Below are 16,843 nucleotides of genomic sequence, written 5' to 3' on the forward strand. Positions count from 1 at the left end.
CTTTGATGTTTCTCTGATTTTTAAGTTTATTTTTTTAATTAATTTATGTTTTAATTTACATCCAAGTTTGTTAGCATATAGTGCAACAGCGATTTCAGGAGTAGATTTTTTAAGTTTATTCTTAAATTTTGTGCTGGGGTATTTTAAGGCAAATCCCAGACAATGTATCATTACACCTGTAAATATGGTAGTGTATCTCTAACAGATAAGGACTTTTTATAAACATAATTACGATACCATTATAATACTGAACCAAAGCACCAGCAAGTTCATATTATCATTAATATATAGTTTGCATTTTTTTTTTTGTTTTCTGAAATACTGAAAAATACCTTTTTATAGTAGGTTTCGGCAAGTCAGGCTCTAAAAAAGATCTGTGTATTGTTTTTGGTGGTTATGTCTCTGAGATTTCTTTTAAGCCATAACAGTACTCCCTGCTCCTATTTTTTCCCCCTTGCATGCCATTTATTTACTTGTTAAACTGAATCATGTGTGCTCTCAAATTTCCTGTATTCTTGATTTGGCTAATTTTATCCTTGTAGTGTTGTGATTGTCTAGTCTCTATATTTCCTGTAAGCTGGTAGTTAGATCTAGAGGCTTCATTCATTTTAGATTCTCTTTTTTTGGAGGCAGGGAAGGCAAAAAGAGGGGTGCAAGAATACTTAAAAGATGGTCTGATTGCAAAATGTCAAGAGGCATTTAATGTGTAGTTGTCATACTTTTGGTGATGTTAAGAATATTCTGTGGGTTTAGGTGTTACAGCCTGATTGATCAGTAATAAAGTTTCTTGTCAACTTTTTACTGAATGGTTTTTGCAGTCATTGATAATCATTGTGTAGGGTTTGTGAAACAGATTTTTCTAATTATGTTATTTATTCTGTATTTATTAATTGATTCTGATATTAAAAACTTACCCTCATTAACGATTTGGCTACCCTAATGTGTACACCACACAGAAAAATACTTGATTTTTTTCTCTTTGTCACCTTTTCATATTGATAAGCTGAGGCTCCACAGTTAACCAGTGTATTTTTTTAAGCATTATTATGAACTTGTGGACTTATATATTTGATGTGTTTAATCCAGTGCTGTCATTATTCTTGATGCCCCAATTTTTCTCTTTGTCCAAGAGTGCCCCCTTCCCACTATACACGCACATAGAGCTATATACACATATAGCTATATGTATATATGCACATATCTATATATCTTTTTAGTAAGAGAAAAATTAAGTCATTAGTTCCTACTAACATGGCCAATTCAAATTAAAAATCATAGAGTTTTAAAATTTAATATCCTTTTGATTTTGTATTTGTGTATCTTTTAAGGTTAAAATCCTTCTTAATGGCAATATTACATTATTTGTTCTGTTTTTCTGTAATAGTTACAGAATCACAGAACTAACAAAAATTACTGAATGTTGTTTCAGGTTGCTTTCTCATTTTTCTGTTTAGGATATAGCTAGGGATGGAGAGTCAAAAAACATGAATTAAAATCACTAGAAATACTATTTCTCTGTGTGATCATGTCCCTGTGTGGTCATATCTTTATGTACAGATAGATTTATTTCATTGTTTTTCTAATTTCAGAGATTGTTTTTTTCTTTTGAGTTAATTTTGTTTTCTAATTAAATAAAAACAGTATACATGGTTCTAAAGGCAAAACCATACTTTTGGAGTGATCAGATTTCTCTATCCCTGTCTTCCTGCTTTGTCCCTTCTCATAAAGGTCTTTTATTACTTTCTTTCCTTTGTTTCTTTTTGAAGAAAGAAACAAACATATACATATTCCTTTTTTCCCTTTCTTATGCAAAGGAAGCACTGTATACATTATTCTATACCTTGCGTTTTTACTTTCATAGGGTATCCTAGAGATCACCACCTCTTAGTATGAGAGAACTTCATCATCCCTCTTTATACCAGCACAGTACTCCATTGCATGGGATCTGTCATAAAATGGCTTTTATAGAGGTTTCAATTTTAAAAGGATCACTCTGAATTCTTCATGGAAGTGACCACTTTCTCCCTTCTTTGCCCTTTTTTCCTTATTTTTCAGAAAAATCGTTGCTTATATGTATTTGGTGGCCAGCGATCGAAGACCTATTTGAATGATTTCTTTAGTTATGATGTGGACTCTGATCATGTAGACATAATATCAGATGGCACCAAGAAAGACTCTGGAATGGGTAAAGGCGTTTAGTGATTCTTCTCTCGCGTCTTAGCTACTTTAGAAAGAAGACTGTAGACCATTAGCTTTTCTTTCTAACCATTCTTCACCCTTTCCCTGTGTCTTTAATTGAAGTAATTCTGAGTAAGAGGAAGAAAAATCTACCAGCTAAATTATTCAGTTTTAGCTGTTTAAAATATATGTTATTATATTATTTCCTTTTATAAATTTCTAAAGATATTATTTATGTGTGTGCTTGTTTGGTGGAGGGGCTTTGCAAAAATTAGTATCTTAAAAACTATCTTACTCTATTTTTGCTAATCCTTTCCACCTTCTGCTTTTACTATAGTGACTAATATAACAGGCACTAGCATGATAGAGTATGTCTTTTTCTGAGGGAGGACCTAATGTAACTGGTAATGCCTTTTAAGTTTGCAAGCTCAGCATCCAAGTTATTCTCCTAAGTACTAGGGTGATTGATTTGCTTGAGATAGTCCCAGTGTTATGCATATTGCCCTGCATGGTTATTAATAGTGCCCCATTCACTCTCAAGTGTCTTATTTTGGATAATAATTTACATAGTCACCCTGTGACTATTACACACAGAAGAATAATATTTGTTTAAGACCCAATGGTTTGAAATGTCTAATTTGAGAAATTAGATCAGCTTGCTTTTTTTTTCTTTTAGCTTTTTTTAAAAAATTTTTTAATGTTTATTTTTGAGAGAGAGACACACACACACAGGCTCGAAGCAGACTCCAGGCTCTGAGCTGTCTGCACAGAGCCCAGCGTGGAGCTCAAACTCACAAACTGCAAGATCATGACCTCAGCCAAAGTCAGACACTTAACCAACTGAACCACCCAGGCACCCCATAGCTATTATTTAGGAAAATAGACCTTTTTATTAAAATAGTTGATATTAATGAGGAAAAACTTAAAAAATTTTTTTTGACAAAAGAGCACCATACTTAAAAAGTGGACATGAAGGGACCCTTAGGACTCTTTTCCCATATTTCTTACTAGACAGAGGCTAGAGCTTTATTTTCTGGGGGAAATGAGTACAGAGGTGTTTTTTTTCCACCATACTTAAGCTACTTCCAAGATAGTAGCAAAGTGTGATAGTAGCAACGGTGATAGTAGCAAAGACCTAGTACAAAAATTCACTCTAAGTAAGCTCTAATGACAATCATTTGGAGATTTTTCAAGATTAGTTGTTATTATATAGTAATTTGCAGAATTGATCAGGATAATGCTTTGCTTACGGTTATGGCTAGCTTTAGAGCCAGCAACATGTGATAATTATTTTTTTTGTTCAATTTTGTTTTCATTATAAAAGTAATAATATGTAGAGAATTTGGAAAATATTAGAAAGATGCAAAAAAAAAGAAAATGTATCAAACTATCCAGACATAATCTGTTATCATTTTGGTATATTTCTGTCTAGTTTTTGAATATTTATTGTGACTCATAAAGCAAAGTAAAGGGTTTGTCTTCTGGGAAGGCAAAGACGTCTTCTTCTCTGAAAAAGCCTCTTAGAGTTGGCTTTGGCATCTTCTGGGAATAGAGAAGCAGGGATTGAGGCCTCCTGAGTCTGGGTTTTCAGCTGAGGTAGAGAGAGAATACAGTGCTTATAACCAGAAAGTTCAGAGTCTGGTGTAGTTACCTCCAGGACTCATTACTCTTAACCCAGCCTGGGCCTCATGATAGTCATAGAAGTGGATTCCTTAACAATAAAATAATAATAATACAGTTTCCCAGGGGTGCCTGGGTGGCTCAGGCAGTTGAACGTCTGACTTCAGCTCAAGTCATGATCTCATGGCTGGTGACTTTGAGCACCGTGTCGGGCTCTGTGCTGACAGCTCAGAGCCTGGAGCTGCTTCAGATTCTGTGTCTCCCTCTCTCTCTGCCCGTCCTCTGCTCGCTCGCTCACGTGCGTGCATGCTCTCTCTCTCTCAACAATACATAAATATTAAAATTGTTTTAAACAGTTTCTCAAAAAAAGGTATTTATTTTATGAAACTTTGCAGAATTTTATATTCAATTTTTAAATTAACATTAAATTGTGCTGATATTTTTTCATCATATGGTTTTACTACCGTGGACTAGAAGTATTAGGAAAAAAGACAAGTGTGGATTCATTCCCTAATTATTGCTATAGTCAACTTCTGTGAAATCAGAATCACCAGTTTTGCTACGTGTTCTTTAATTTTTAATTGATTTATGGTGAATTATTTCATGCAAGCAAGTTTATTCATTAATTTAATGGTATTTGTTGGTCATCTGCTAACATCTAAGTTTGACCCTCTCTTGTCTTCCCTCCTAACATATTTTGGTGCCTTCCGTATGCTGTTTAAGAACTTTGAGAAATAGCTGTGGGCCTGGGGGTTAATATCCCTCCTCTTAGAGGACTCACATGCTACTGGAGAGACTTGCAGTTGCCATTCAGTGCTGTGAAGAAACCTTCCATGAGAATAAGGCATGTCCCATGTAGATAAAGCAGGTTGGAAACCATCTCTGCAGAGGTCATCTTTAAGATTGAAGATGAGAAGTAGAGTTAGGAAGAACCACATTAAGAAGTGAGAGAAGAGCAAGTACAAAGGTCCCAAAGCAGGAAAGAACTTAACGTATTCCAGAAAGAGATGGGGCTGGTGCTAGTTGAGGGTGGGGAGAGTTGGTATGAAATGAGGTTAGCAAACTGGTTAAGACTGATTATTCAGTGCCTTGTACAAATGCAAGAAATGTGGAATTCTTTTTTTCTAAATAGAATAGGAATTTATTGAAAAGTTTAATGCCAGGGTCATGATCTGATTGATTGAAGTTTTGAAAATATCACTCTTTTGTCCAAATATCACTCTTTTGTCCAGATACACATTTTCCAAGTGCTTAATTTTGACAATGTCTACAAGTTGCAGCGTCCAAAGGTTGTATGGTGCTTTAAGAGAGGATTTTTCTGGCAGAGTTGAGCATCTGGCTAGACTACATACTTGGGAAGTTTTCCCGCCTAACAGTGTTGTGGTTTTACTTAGAATTGTGGAACCTCAGCAGCTCTGTCGGGTGTGTTCAAATGAAACTGAAATCCCATTCTTCTCATTTTTGTTTTTCTTACTTTTTCTCCATCCTCCTCCCTCCTTCCTTCTCTCCCCTTCCTCGTCTCTCTCCCTCTCCTCCTTTCCTTCTTTTTTTTCTCTTCCTTCCCATTTGTCCCTTCCTCTCTACCCCCCACCCATGTATCTCTGTCTGTCTCCCCTCACTCCCCTCCCCTCCTGGGTTTCTGATACTCCTGTGGCCAGAATTGAGAACCACTGTGTTACCTCTCCACAGCCCATTTCAGTTTGTCACCTTGGACAAGTTACCTAATTTCTCAGCCTTAGCTTGTGTGTCTATAAGTAACCAAAATTATGTAGTATCCCTGCTCGTGGCCAGATTGACCCTCTAGTTTCAGCTGGTGTTACTGTTGGGTACCTCAATTTTCACGAGAGTCTGCCAGTGCTACCTGTAGGTTCACTGATCTATTCAGTAATTAACTCATGCTAGTTTTACCTCCATCTTTTCTCTGTCCCATTGCAACCTCACTAGTGTGGGCTGTCATCACCTGTTTGGCCTGTCTTCCTGATCTTCCTCCTCTTCTTCTTCTTCTTCTTTTTTGGTTTGTCTATTTGTTTTTAAAAGATTTTATTTTTAAGTAATCTCAAAGTCACAACCCTGAGATCAAGAGCTGCTTGCTCCATCGACTGAGCCAGCCAGGGGCCCTGAAAACATATATACTCTGAACAGAGACTGTTACATTGATTATTTCACTAAAACCTCTCAAAGGCTCATCAAGTTCTTGTATTTACTATAGTCATTTTGTGTTGAGAATATAGTTGATAAATATTTACTTGATTACACTTGACTATAATAAGTGGTCTTCCTCTTCTTGTGTACCCCACCTCTCCCCCCAAGTCTTTCTCCATACTGCAGGCAGAATATAGCAGTTTTGTGTTACCAGTGAAGTGCAGAATCATATGTTTTAACATTTATTCAACAGATACTTTTTGTATCTAGCACCTACTAGGTGCTAGGTACAAGCTAAGTGCTAGAGATCACAATTGGGAATAAGGGCTCTGTCTTCCTAGAGCTTACAGTTGTGTATGGGGAGAACAAAGGAGTAGATTAACAACCTTACCTTTGATTAGTGTTAGCGAGATAAAAAAAAATCTTTTTAAAATGTCAACTTGATAGGTCTTCTTCCTTGATTAAAATTTTTTCCCTTGCCCTCAGGATTAGGTCTAAACTCAGCCTGCTCTCAGATTCCTTTATGATATGCCCCACCTTAGTTAGTTCTGCAGCCGTATTTTTAGGATCCACCTTCACCTTTCCACCAATTCTTTGTTTTATGACTACTGAATATTAATTCTTTATAGATACAGTACTTTTTCTTGCCTTTGGGTTTCTGCCCATGCTCTTCTCCTTACCTGAATCACTCTTCCCTCTGACTTCCAAAGTGTAGCTATGTTGTGCTCGTGTTTCAGGTCTTAGCTTACAAATCATTGTCTCCTGAAATTCTCTAACTCCTCAAGCCCAGGTGAAGGGTTAAAGCATGTGGTTTTAATATTCCTTGTAAACACAATTCTAGATACTCATCTGACAGTATAATCTTGACTGCTTTTCCAAACCTGTGAAAAGCTTATCTGAAGTACATAGACTTTAATCAAGATTGCCTAAAGAGCGTTCAGTCTTTTCAGTACTCCAGATCTCCTAAAAAATCTTTCACTGGATTAAGTTAGACCAATCAGAAAACCTCATGTCAGAACTATGTTATATTGTATTGTCCTCCCATAGGATTACTTTCACCTGATTTTTAAAAGTCCATTTAATTTTACCTTACTAGATTATTATTTTTAAGCCACGAAAAGTCCTTCTAAGGACAAGGCAGGATACTATTTAAATTTCCACATTATTAAATATTCTTGGAAAGCACCAGTTTTGTTCCATTACATGGATGCTCTGTAGCTTATTTAAACAGTCTGTTTATTAACTGTTCTTCTAAAGCTTTTCTACTACAGTTAATTACTGTAATTTGAGATGGACTTAACATATAATTACTATGTTTATCTATGATTCAGTAATGTGGGTTATTTGATTAAAACTGCATTTATGATGTGAGTTTCAAATTGGATTGTTTGAAATCATAGAAGAAATTTGAACTATTAAGATCACCAATTAGAGACGGCATATGTAATTGTAAAATTACTGCTGCTTATTATAATTTTTTGTATCAGATACTATAAAATCTTAAATGTTGCTCTTTACAATTATTTAAATGAATTGTCTTAGATTTAACATCTCAAGATCTAAAGAAACCTCAACTGTTACTAAAGTATAACAATTTTATGCTCCCCTCAGAAGGAGATTACAACTTAAATCAGCGGATTGGCAGCTGCTTAGAAAGAAGAGATTTATTAGTATTGTGTCTAACACATACATAATTACATCAAAATTCAGCACATCTAAAATTTGGGTTTATTTCTGAATAACTTTTGGCAAGCACAGGGGGTTTAGCAGACTCCCCATATGTAAGCTCTGTATTTAACACTAATTGAAAATTATGTTTAGAAGATAGTCTGTTACACCACCAGAGCTTTATAGTTTGCTATAGAAACTCAGTTTATTGTAATAGGATTACTTTCTCATATCTGTATTATTCAAGGTAACACACACAGATCGAGTCGTTACCATTTGCCAGATGCTAAGTCGAGCTTTGGTGATACAGAGCTCTTACAACCTAATCCCTGTTCTTCTAGTAGTTATGTGTTTACTTGTTTTGTTCCTTAACATCTGTTGACTGTATTTTCCCACATCTGTCACTGTTTATTCCATTCTGTTCTAACCATAGTGACAGATTGGTATAATTGAAAGAATAGTCAATTGAGAATCAGAAAACTTGGTCTCTCTTCTTCTGGGTCTGCCACTCATCCCTCTGCAACTTTGGCAGAATTATATGCATAATTCCTCTGGGCCTGATTATTCATCTGAAAATGAGGAGATTGAACCAGTTGATCTTAAGGCCTCATCTAGCTCCAAAATTTTGACAGTTAAATTTCATTCCCTTCTGCTATCAGGCTGTGAAAGTAACATGAGGGCTAAGCTTGTAACGTCTGCAAGATCTGAGTTAGCTATAAACATATTTTCATGAAAACCTTAAAATCTTACTGATTTTTAGTTCAACTTTCAGAATTGGTCAAACATTGACATTATTGGCATTGTTTTTTAATAACAGAGTGTATGTGTTTGTATGAATGTAATTATATAGAATAAATCGTTACGGTTTATATCCTTTTAGACTTTATCAATTAACTAAATCAGGCTAATTCAGCCATATAGAGAAGATTCTGAAGCTAATGAGTTGTTGTCATTAACATAGATTAGTTACTGAGCTAGGTAACGGTAGTGCTTATTTTCAGTATAATGGGTTTCATTGCTTTCCATTTAGCATCTTTTCCACTTGTGCCATTATTCTGATAAAATTGGATTATGTACTTTTTTTCTCTCAATGTTATAGTTAATAAACTTTCCATAATGCCCCCTTCCACTCTCCCAGAGGTGTTTTTGCTTAGTTACAAGCTTATAAATATGTTGTTTTTTTTTAAGTTTATTTATTTTGAGAGACAGCTCAAGCAGGGGAGGGGTAGAGAAAGAGAATCCCAAGAAGGCTCCGCCCTGTCATCACGGAGCCTGATGTGGGGCTTGAACTCATGAACCATGTGATCATGACCTGAGCCAAAACCAAGATTCGGATGCTTAAATGGCTGAGCCACCCAGGTGCCCCTCATATTTTTAATATAAAATTTAGGTCATTTGATAGTAAATGGGAATTACAGTTTGCCAGTAGAAACAAACATGCAAGAACACTAGAGACAGTTTTGAAAATGGAAGGTAATGAAGTGGTATTAACACTACCAGATATTTATAAAGGTACAGTTTTGTACAGGTCAATGGAATGGAACAGAACAGGTAGTATGAAAGGATGTAATGCTTAGAGCTGGTACTGGCAACTTTCAGAAATGAAAGGAAGGCCAAGAGAATTGTAGGGATGTTAACTAACCTAGCACCATGATTTGGTTGAATTGCTGAAACAATCCTGGAACTGCCTACCTGCAAAATTTTGTTATATGAGCCAATTAACTGTTATTCAGGTTTTCTTTTACTTAAAGCTGAAACTATCCTAAAAAACAATTTTTAGAAAGCTGTTTTTATTAAACTTATGTGTCCATGACAGTTCTAAAATTGTATTTTTCCTGTGTCTTAACTAAAGCGATTAATAATATGTTCTTTGGATCAGGAAGCAAAAGTAGAGTTGAGATTAGTTTATGAATTAATGGAATAATGTATCTTCCTCAAGAATTGAAATGACTTCAAAAATACCTCTATTATCAGGGCGCCTGGGTGGCTCAGTCAGTTAAGTGTCCCACTTAGGCTCAGGTCATGATCTTGTGGTTCGTGGGTTCAAGCCCCACATTGGGCTGCATGCTGACAGTTTGGAGCCTGGAGCCTGCTTTGGATTCTATGTCTCCCTCTCTCTTTGCCCTTCCCCTGCTCGTGCTGTGTCTCTGTCTCTCAAAAATAAGTAAACATTAAAAAAATAAGTAAATAAAAAATACCTCTGTGATCTTTTTATCTTCCCTGTAGAGTTTCTGTATGTTACAAATTCTGTTAATTTCCCCCTGTTGGGTCAACCGAAGAAAATGAAAAGAAAAAATATGATTCAGATTGTCAGATAAAATATTTTTTAGCTGTCCTATTTCAAGTTTTAAAGATGCTAAAGAAAAAATGGGAGAGTCGAAGGATTATCATTGTTAATTTCCAGGAAGAACTAAAAACAGGTTGGCTGTAATAGTTGCTTGTTGTATTATTCTTATTTTCTATTTTCTCAGACGAGTGTCCTTTCAAAATGAGTTCATGATTAACATATGGTCTTGTTTACTGATCTGTTTAATTTTTCTTTGTGAGTCAGTTTATTTATAAAGACTGATTAAGATTCCTGCTGTTGAGTTGAGCTTTTTGGCAGTTGAGTCTAAAAGCTTTAAAATACTATACGTTGTAAATCTCCTTTTTCCCTCCCCTCACAACTGCCCATTAGAAACCATTAAATTGAAAAGATAGCCTTGTTTTCTTCTTGGGAAGAAAATTAATACAGAAGACTGTGTTAATAGTTACAACATGTTAAAATGAAAACTTCTTTCTTGGTTTTGACCTTTAGGTCTTTTTAGTTTTTGATAATGCCATTTTTGTTCAACCAGTTTTTATTTTTATAAAATGATTATAGAAATAATGCAGTTGTGCTAATTAATAAAACAATTCAAACAATATAAAATGCTATAATATGAAAAGTTTCTGCCAAAGTAGCAAACTAACATAGGTGGCTGATTCCCTTCCCGAGAAATAAATCCTGGAAAAATAAAATGAGAGGCAACTGGCCTCCAGAAACTCTTTAAATGAGATCAAATGCTGTCCCCTAAATTACCTTGAGTTAATTTTTACTCCTTCACTACAGAAACCAGCAGCAGTAGCCTGTACAACTAGTGCCAGAATTCAAAGAGTAACATTAGTGCATAAACCCTACTGGCATTAAGAATTGATATCACTAGATACAGACTGACCATCTACTCTCTATAATTCATTTCTTCCTTCTTAGTTTGCATACATAATACATACATATATACATATATATACATATATACATATATAAAATTCATTTCTCCCTCCCATCACCCTTCAAGTCCAAGAAGACTGCCTTCTACTGCCTCCAAAGGGTCTAAAGGTGTGAAACTCTTACATAGGAGGATGATGGTAGAATTGATTAATCTGGTTCTTTGTGCCTAGGCTTCACTAGCTTATGGCTCTTCTCTTCCATTTTCCTTAAATTCACTGGTGCTGATGCTAGTTAAGGCCTGACCTTTGGTCCCCCCCCCCAATGTAATATATCTTAATGAAAGAATAGCTGACACCCTGAAAAATATTACCTCATAGAGCAATATAACTAGATAGTTGAGTACTACAGCTATCTCAAAAGAAATCGGTAAACTGACAACATATGTGATCTAAAGCAGAAATATTATAATAGGTAAACCAGGAATTTAAAACAAGCATGATTGGGGCACCTGGGTGGCTCAGTCAGCTGAGCGTCCAACTCTTGATTTCATGACTTTGAGCCACGTGTCAGGCTCTGCAGTAGGATTCTCTCTCTCTCTGCCCCTCCCCTGCTTGCCTGCATTCATTCATATTCTCTCTCTCTCTCTCTCTCTCTCTCTCTCTCAAAACAAATGAATAAACTGAAAAAAATAACAATAGAATAAGCATGATTAATATAATTAAAGGTATAGAGGGACATAATAATATGAAATAAGATCTAAAAATCATAAAAACAGAACCAAATGGAAATATTAGATATGAAAAATGTATTTGAAATGAAGACTGCAACAAATATTACAAATAGAATGGATGTGAATGAATAAATTAGTTGAAAGATTAGAATGAATACTCTTTCAGGAAGAAATAGGAAAAAAAAGGACAAAGAGATAAAAAAAATATATATATAAAAGAAAAACCAAAGGACATGGAAAAGAATTGTGTAAGTACCAGCATCTTAATAGCAGTAACAGGAGAGAAACATAAAATTTTAAGAAGGCAAAATACTTGAAGAAATAATAGAAGTAAACTTCCTAGAATTAAGAAAAGACCAAAGGCCTCAGATTGGTGAAAGGGCTTATATAGTCTACCAGCAAGGAAGAATAAGGGGAACACTTACACTAAAGTAAGATTACATATTACTTACACATTAAAGTAAGATTAAGAATATCAAAGGAGGGGCAGTTGGGTGGCTCAGTCGGTTAAGCGTCCAAGTCTTGGTTTCGGCTCAGGTCATGACCTCATGGTTCGTGGGTATCAAAGGGGCGCCTGGGTGGCTCAGTTAGTGAAGCATCCAACTCTTGATCTCAGCTTGGGTCTTGATCTGGGGGTCATGAGTTCAAGACCCTCATTGGGCTCTGTGCTAGACGTTAAGCTTACTTTAAAAAAATCAAAGACAGGGAAAATTCTGAAACATTTCAGAGAGGAAAATGACTTAACAAGGGAATAAGATAGATGGATAGATGGATGAATATCAGACAGCTCAACAGCAATAGTGAATGGAAGAAAACAGTAAAGCTTAAAAATACTTGAGGAAAATGACTTTAGTAGGGGGAAGAGAGAGGGAGAGAGAATCTTAAGCAGGCTCCACATTTAGCACATTTGGCCTGATGCGGGCTCAATCCCTGGACTGTGAGTGAGATCATGACCTGAGTCAAAATCAAGAGTTAGACACTCAACTGACTGAGCCACTCAGGCGCCCTGAAATGACTGTAAACCAAGAAATTTATATTCTCCCAACTTTCATGTGTTAGTGAGAAGTAAAATATTCTTAGGTATATTTGCCTCAGAAAGTTTGCTATAGGAAGACCCATATTGGAAACCAATTTGGAAGCAAGACTCAGAAATAAATTGAGATGTTGAAAGTATGTGATAAGTGATGATCAAATTTTCTTGAGAAAATTGTTGCCAGAAGAAAAACACTACAACCAAAATTCTAAACAATGAAACTAAAATGAGGGAAGGGGAAATGGGCCACCATATATAATTAAAGTATTGTAGTTGGACTTATAGGTAAGAAAATATTCTCCATTAAATCTTCATCATTCCAAATGTCTTATTCAAGGCTCAGGATCTAATGGATCTTTATTTTCTTTCAAGCTTCCTTTTGCTTTCCTGTGTCATCTGTCACTGCCACTGTTTCTTATATCCTATGTCATTCTTTTTCCTGGATTCCTTTTTTGTTTTGTTTTGTTGGAATAGCTCCTCAAATAATTTTTCATGTGCAGTCATTGGTATAAATTTTCATATTTCTGCTGATCCAAAAATTCTTTTATTTCACCCTCATTGTTGGAAATAGAATTTAATTCCGTCTTTTTATGCCTCAGAATTTTAAGTTATTATTTCATTGTATTCTAGCGCTCATTGTTTTGGGATTTTTTTTTTTTTTTTAGCATTCATTGTTACAGATAAAAAGTCTAGGGGCGCCTGGGTGGCTTGGTCGGTTAAGTGTCCGACTTCGGCTCAGGTCATGATCTCACGGTCCGTGAGTTCGAGCCCCGCGTCAGGCTCTGTGCTGACCGCTCAGAGCCTGGAGCCTGTTTCAGATACTGTGTCTCCCTCTGTCTCTGCCCCTCCCCTGTTCATGCTCTGTCTCTCTCTGTCTCAAAAATAAATAAACGTTAAAAAAAAATTTTTTTTTTTTTTTAAAGTCTAATGTTAGTTTGATTCTTATTCTTTCATAGGTAATAGCCTGCTTTTTCCCCCTGTCTGGAAGCTTTTAGAACTTTTATTCCTATAGTTCTAAAGTTTCTTTAGGAGATCTCTCTCAATTTCTCCCAGTATCCAAAAATAGCATTCTTATGAAAACTTTGGTAAGCCAAAATGGCATAAAGCAAAGAAGCAATTACCATTTATTTATAAAGAAAACGTTTTCCATCTTCCCAGATTCCCTAAAAAACCCTCTCTCAGGCTTTTCTGGTACGTTAGGACACATCTTGCTAACTGATGCACAAGATAAATTGAGATAAAGCACAGAGCTCACACACACAGTTCACAGCTCTGGCTACTTGATGCTGAGATGCTGAGTCTGATTCCTGGGGAGGTGCTGGGCCGGGCCACTCTCACTGCAGGGTGCTCGCTGCCTCTACGAGGGCTTACTGCACAACAGGCCCTGAATGCTATTTTTGCCCTTTACCTTTTTTTTCATAAAACTGAAAATCCTCCTCAGATCTCTTTCAGTTAGCAAAATCAAGTCCTAATATAGATCTTTCATATAAGCAAAGTGGCCTAATGTAAACTTTGGAAAAGCAGGGAGTACCTATATATAAAGTCTTTTTTTGCAAAATATGCTTAGCACCCAGGGCTCTTTCAGACGGGACTCCCACTTGTTCCATTCAGGGAAATTTTCTATAATTATTTTTTTCTTCTATCTGATTTCTCCACTCCAAGAGTTCTTCTCAGACAGATTTCTTACTTCATTGGTTTTATCCTCTGTGTCCCTTAACTTTTCTATCATAATTTCTGTATCTTTTGCTGTACTTGTATCATTTTTATCCTGTGACCACTGACTTTCTTTTTAACTATGCACATTGTTTTTCATTTTGTCATCTGATTTTTTTTTTGTCAGTTTTACTTTTTTTTCATCAGTTTTACTTTTTAATATTATATTTTCTATTCCTCTTTATGGAACTTATTGTTTTACACATGTAATATTCTTTTATTCTTTACAAAGATAATGAGCTTGGGGTTTGTTTTTTTTTTTAAGTTTCTGTGATTTATTTTTCCCATTCTGTATGTTTATCTAGGCTCCTATCTTTGTTGAAATTTTTCTCATATGTCTTCTAATTCCTGTCTAAACATTAAAATTTATGAATAAAGGACTACATCTGTTAAAAAAGGATAATTGATAGTGACTTCCTGTGCAGTATATAGGCGTATTTCCCCACGGGCTTCTCCCTTACATAAGACACTGACCAGGGATTTTGTATAGTGCATGGCACATACTGTCTACCAGGCTTTCTTCCCTAGTATCTGTGTTGGGAGTTACTTTAGGCTCTGCTCTCATTCTCATTTAGGCCCTTGTGTCCTTAGTACGCTCCCCACAGGGATGTCCTCTTCACAGCCTATTTGTGCTTTTGTATTTGATGACTTACTTATTTGGAAGTTTTCCATCTTTTACCTCTGGTGAGTAGGCTCTCTTTTTCTTGGCTGTGAGAGCCTCAAAATTTCTTATCTCTTGATGACATACTTTCTTCTTTTCTAGTGCTATTTTTCTTTCTTTTTGCCAGAATATCCTTCCTGCCAATTTTGTGGGGTGATGGGGAAGAAGGATAACGTAGTGTTTAGTTTACTATTTGAAACCAAAAGGCCCAAACTTTAGATATCGTAAGCAGCTTCTGTTAGTGAAAATCTGAGTCTAAAATGCTTACTAGTGCCACGCTGTAATTCTTATATATTTCTTTAATAAGAATATGTGAAATTTCCATTTAAAATAAAAAATAAGGTTTTTTTTCCTGTTTACAAAAGTAACAGATGTGGAGTATTACAGAAAGTGACATTTTTAATAGTTTCTTCAAGAAATCTAGAGTGCTTTTGAAGATGGATATGGAAAACTTTATTATTTTTTGTTGTTGAAATGTTTTTGAATTGTTATTGCATGTGGAATGGAGTAGAAGTAAGAATTAAGCTTAAGTGCAATTTGTAAAATTTAGGCAAAAGGCCGTTAACATAGATATATTTAGTGTAAGTTTCAATTAATCCCCTGATTGTTAGGAACTAACTCCTCAGGTACAAGTTTCCATTTTTATTTTTTAGGGGAAAAGTCAAAAATACTTTAATTCAGCTAAAGTAATGCCTAGTTTCAGTTTTGTAACTTCATGCCAGCAAAATGTTTTGAAAAAAAATTTTTTAGTGCCAATACACCATCTCTTGGAACCTGAATTCCCTTTCCATCTAAATAATAACATTCCAGATATTAATGTAAAATTTTCCTCATGACAGATATGGGAGGATATGTGAGAATTTTTCACATTGCTAAAATTCCCCAATATTTATACCCAGATATATGTTTTTTATATTTTGGTTTGGGTTTTTCTTTTTCCTTATAACTATAAAAGCAGTGTATATTGGAAAAATACATAGTATATAATGACAGTAAAAGTGTTCTAACTGTACCTCCATAACTATTATTTATAGTTTGATGTATGTTCTTCCATTTTTTCTAATTATAAACATTTTATATATAAACATTTTTCCTTATCTTTAGTATGTAATAAAAATTATATTTGTAAACGTCTGTAAAGATTAATAGAAATTTTGCCTTTGAATATTCCTAGAATGCAATATTTGGAAACCTCCAAGAAAATTCAGTGAAACATTTTTACTCATACTTTTCACACATTTCTGCTTCAAGCTTGGTCTCTGTTGTGTCAGTCCAGAGGACTTTTGTGCTTAGGACATAGTATTTACCCTCCTTGTGCTGATGACACCCATTTCGTGGAAGTAATGCTTCTCTATCAGTATTTCCTTATTTCCTTCTTCCAGTCCACTCCTATTATAATCATAACAACTTCCTAATTGATCCATGTATCTCAGGAGTCTGTCTGTGCTACACGTAAGAACTAATTTAATATTACTGAAAGTGCCCATAGTATTACTGCTCTCACCCTCCAGAGTCTGATCTTAACAGAAATCTCAACTTTGAAGAGACCCAGTACATTATCTAGCTCTACTTTGAAATTTTGGATAACAAAACTGAGGTCTAAAAAAGCTTCTTGCAAGGGAGTACCTGACTGGCTTCATCGGAAGAGCATGCGACTCTTGATCTCGAGGGTCGTGAGTTCAAGCCCCAGGTTAGGTATAAAGATTACTAAAAAACAAACAAACAAACAAACAAAAAAACCTTGATAAAATAATTTAAAAGTTTCTTGCATGAAATCACTTAGTTAATTGAGGAAGGTAAACTAAAACAAGATTTTCTACTTCTATTTTATTTCCAATGCTTATTCGTATTTAAGTTCCTAGATTGGCCTTCAAAAACCTATGGAACACACAGATCTGATTTCTGTAT

The 16,843-nt window shown here is 35.3% G+C and overlaps 1 protein-coding gene across 1 annotated transcript in view; it reads left to right on the forward strand.

Annotated features, from left to right (window-relative positions):
- MKLN1 (muskelin 1) overlaps positions 1–16,843 on the forward strand; it is a 180,919-nt gene that overhangs the window by 127,441 nt on the left and 36,635 nt on the right. Inside the window, exon 12 of the mRNA XM_049642999.1 lies at positions 2,056–2,185. Within this exon, the coding sequence (XP_049498956.1) occupies positions 2,056–2,185 (130 nt within the window). The remainder of the gene's footprint in view (positions 1–2,055; positions 2,186–16,843) is intronic.

The sequence above is a fragment of the Panthera uncia genome, chromosome A2, assembly GCF_023721935.1.
Source record: "Panthera uncia isolate 11264 chromosome A2, Puncia_PCG_1.0, whole genome shotgun sequence".
Classification (NCBI taxonomy): domain Eukaryota; kingdom Metazoa; phylum Chordata; class Mammalia; order Carnivora; family Felidae; genus Panthera; species Panthera uncia.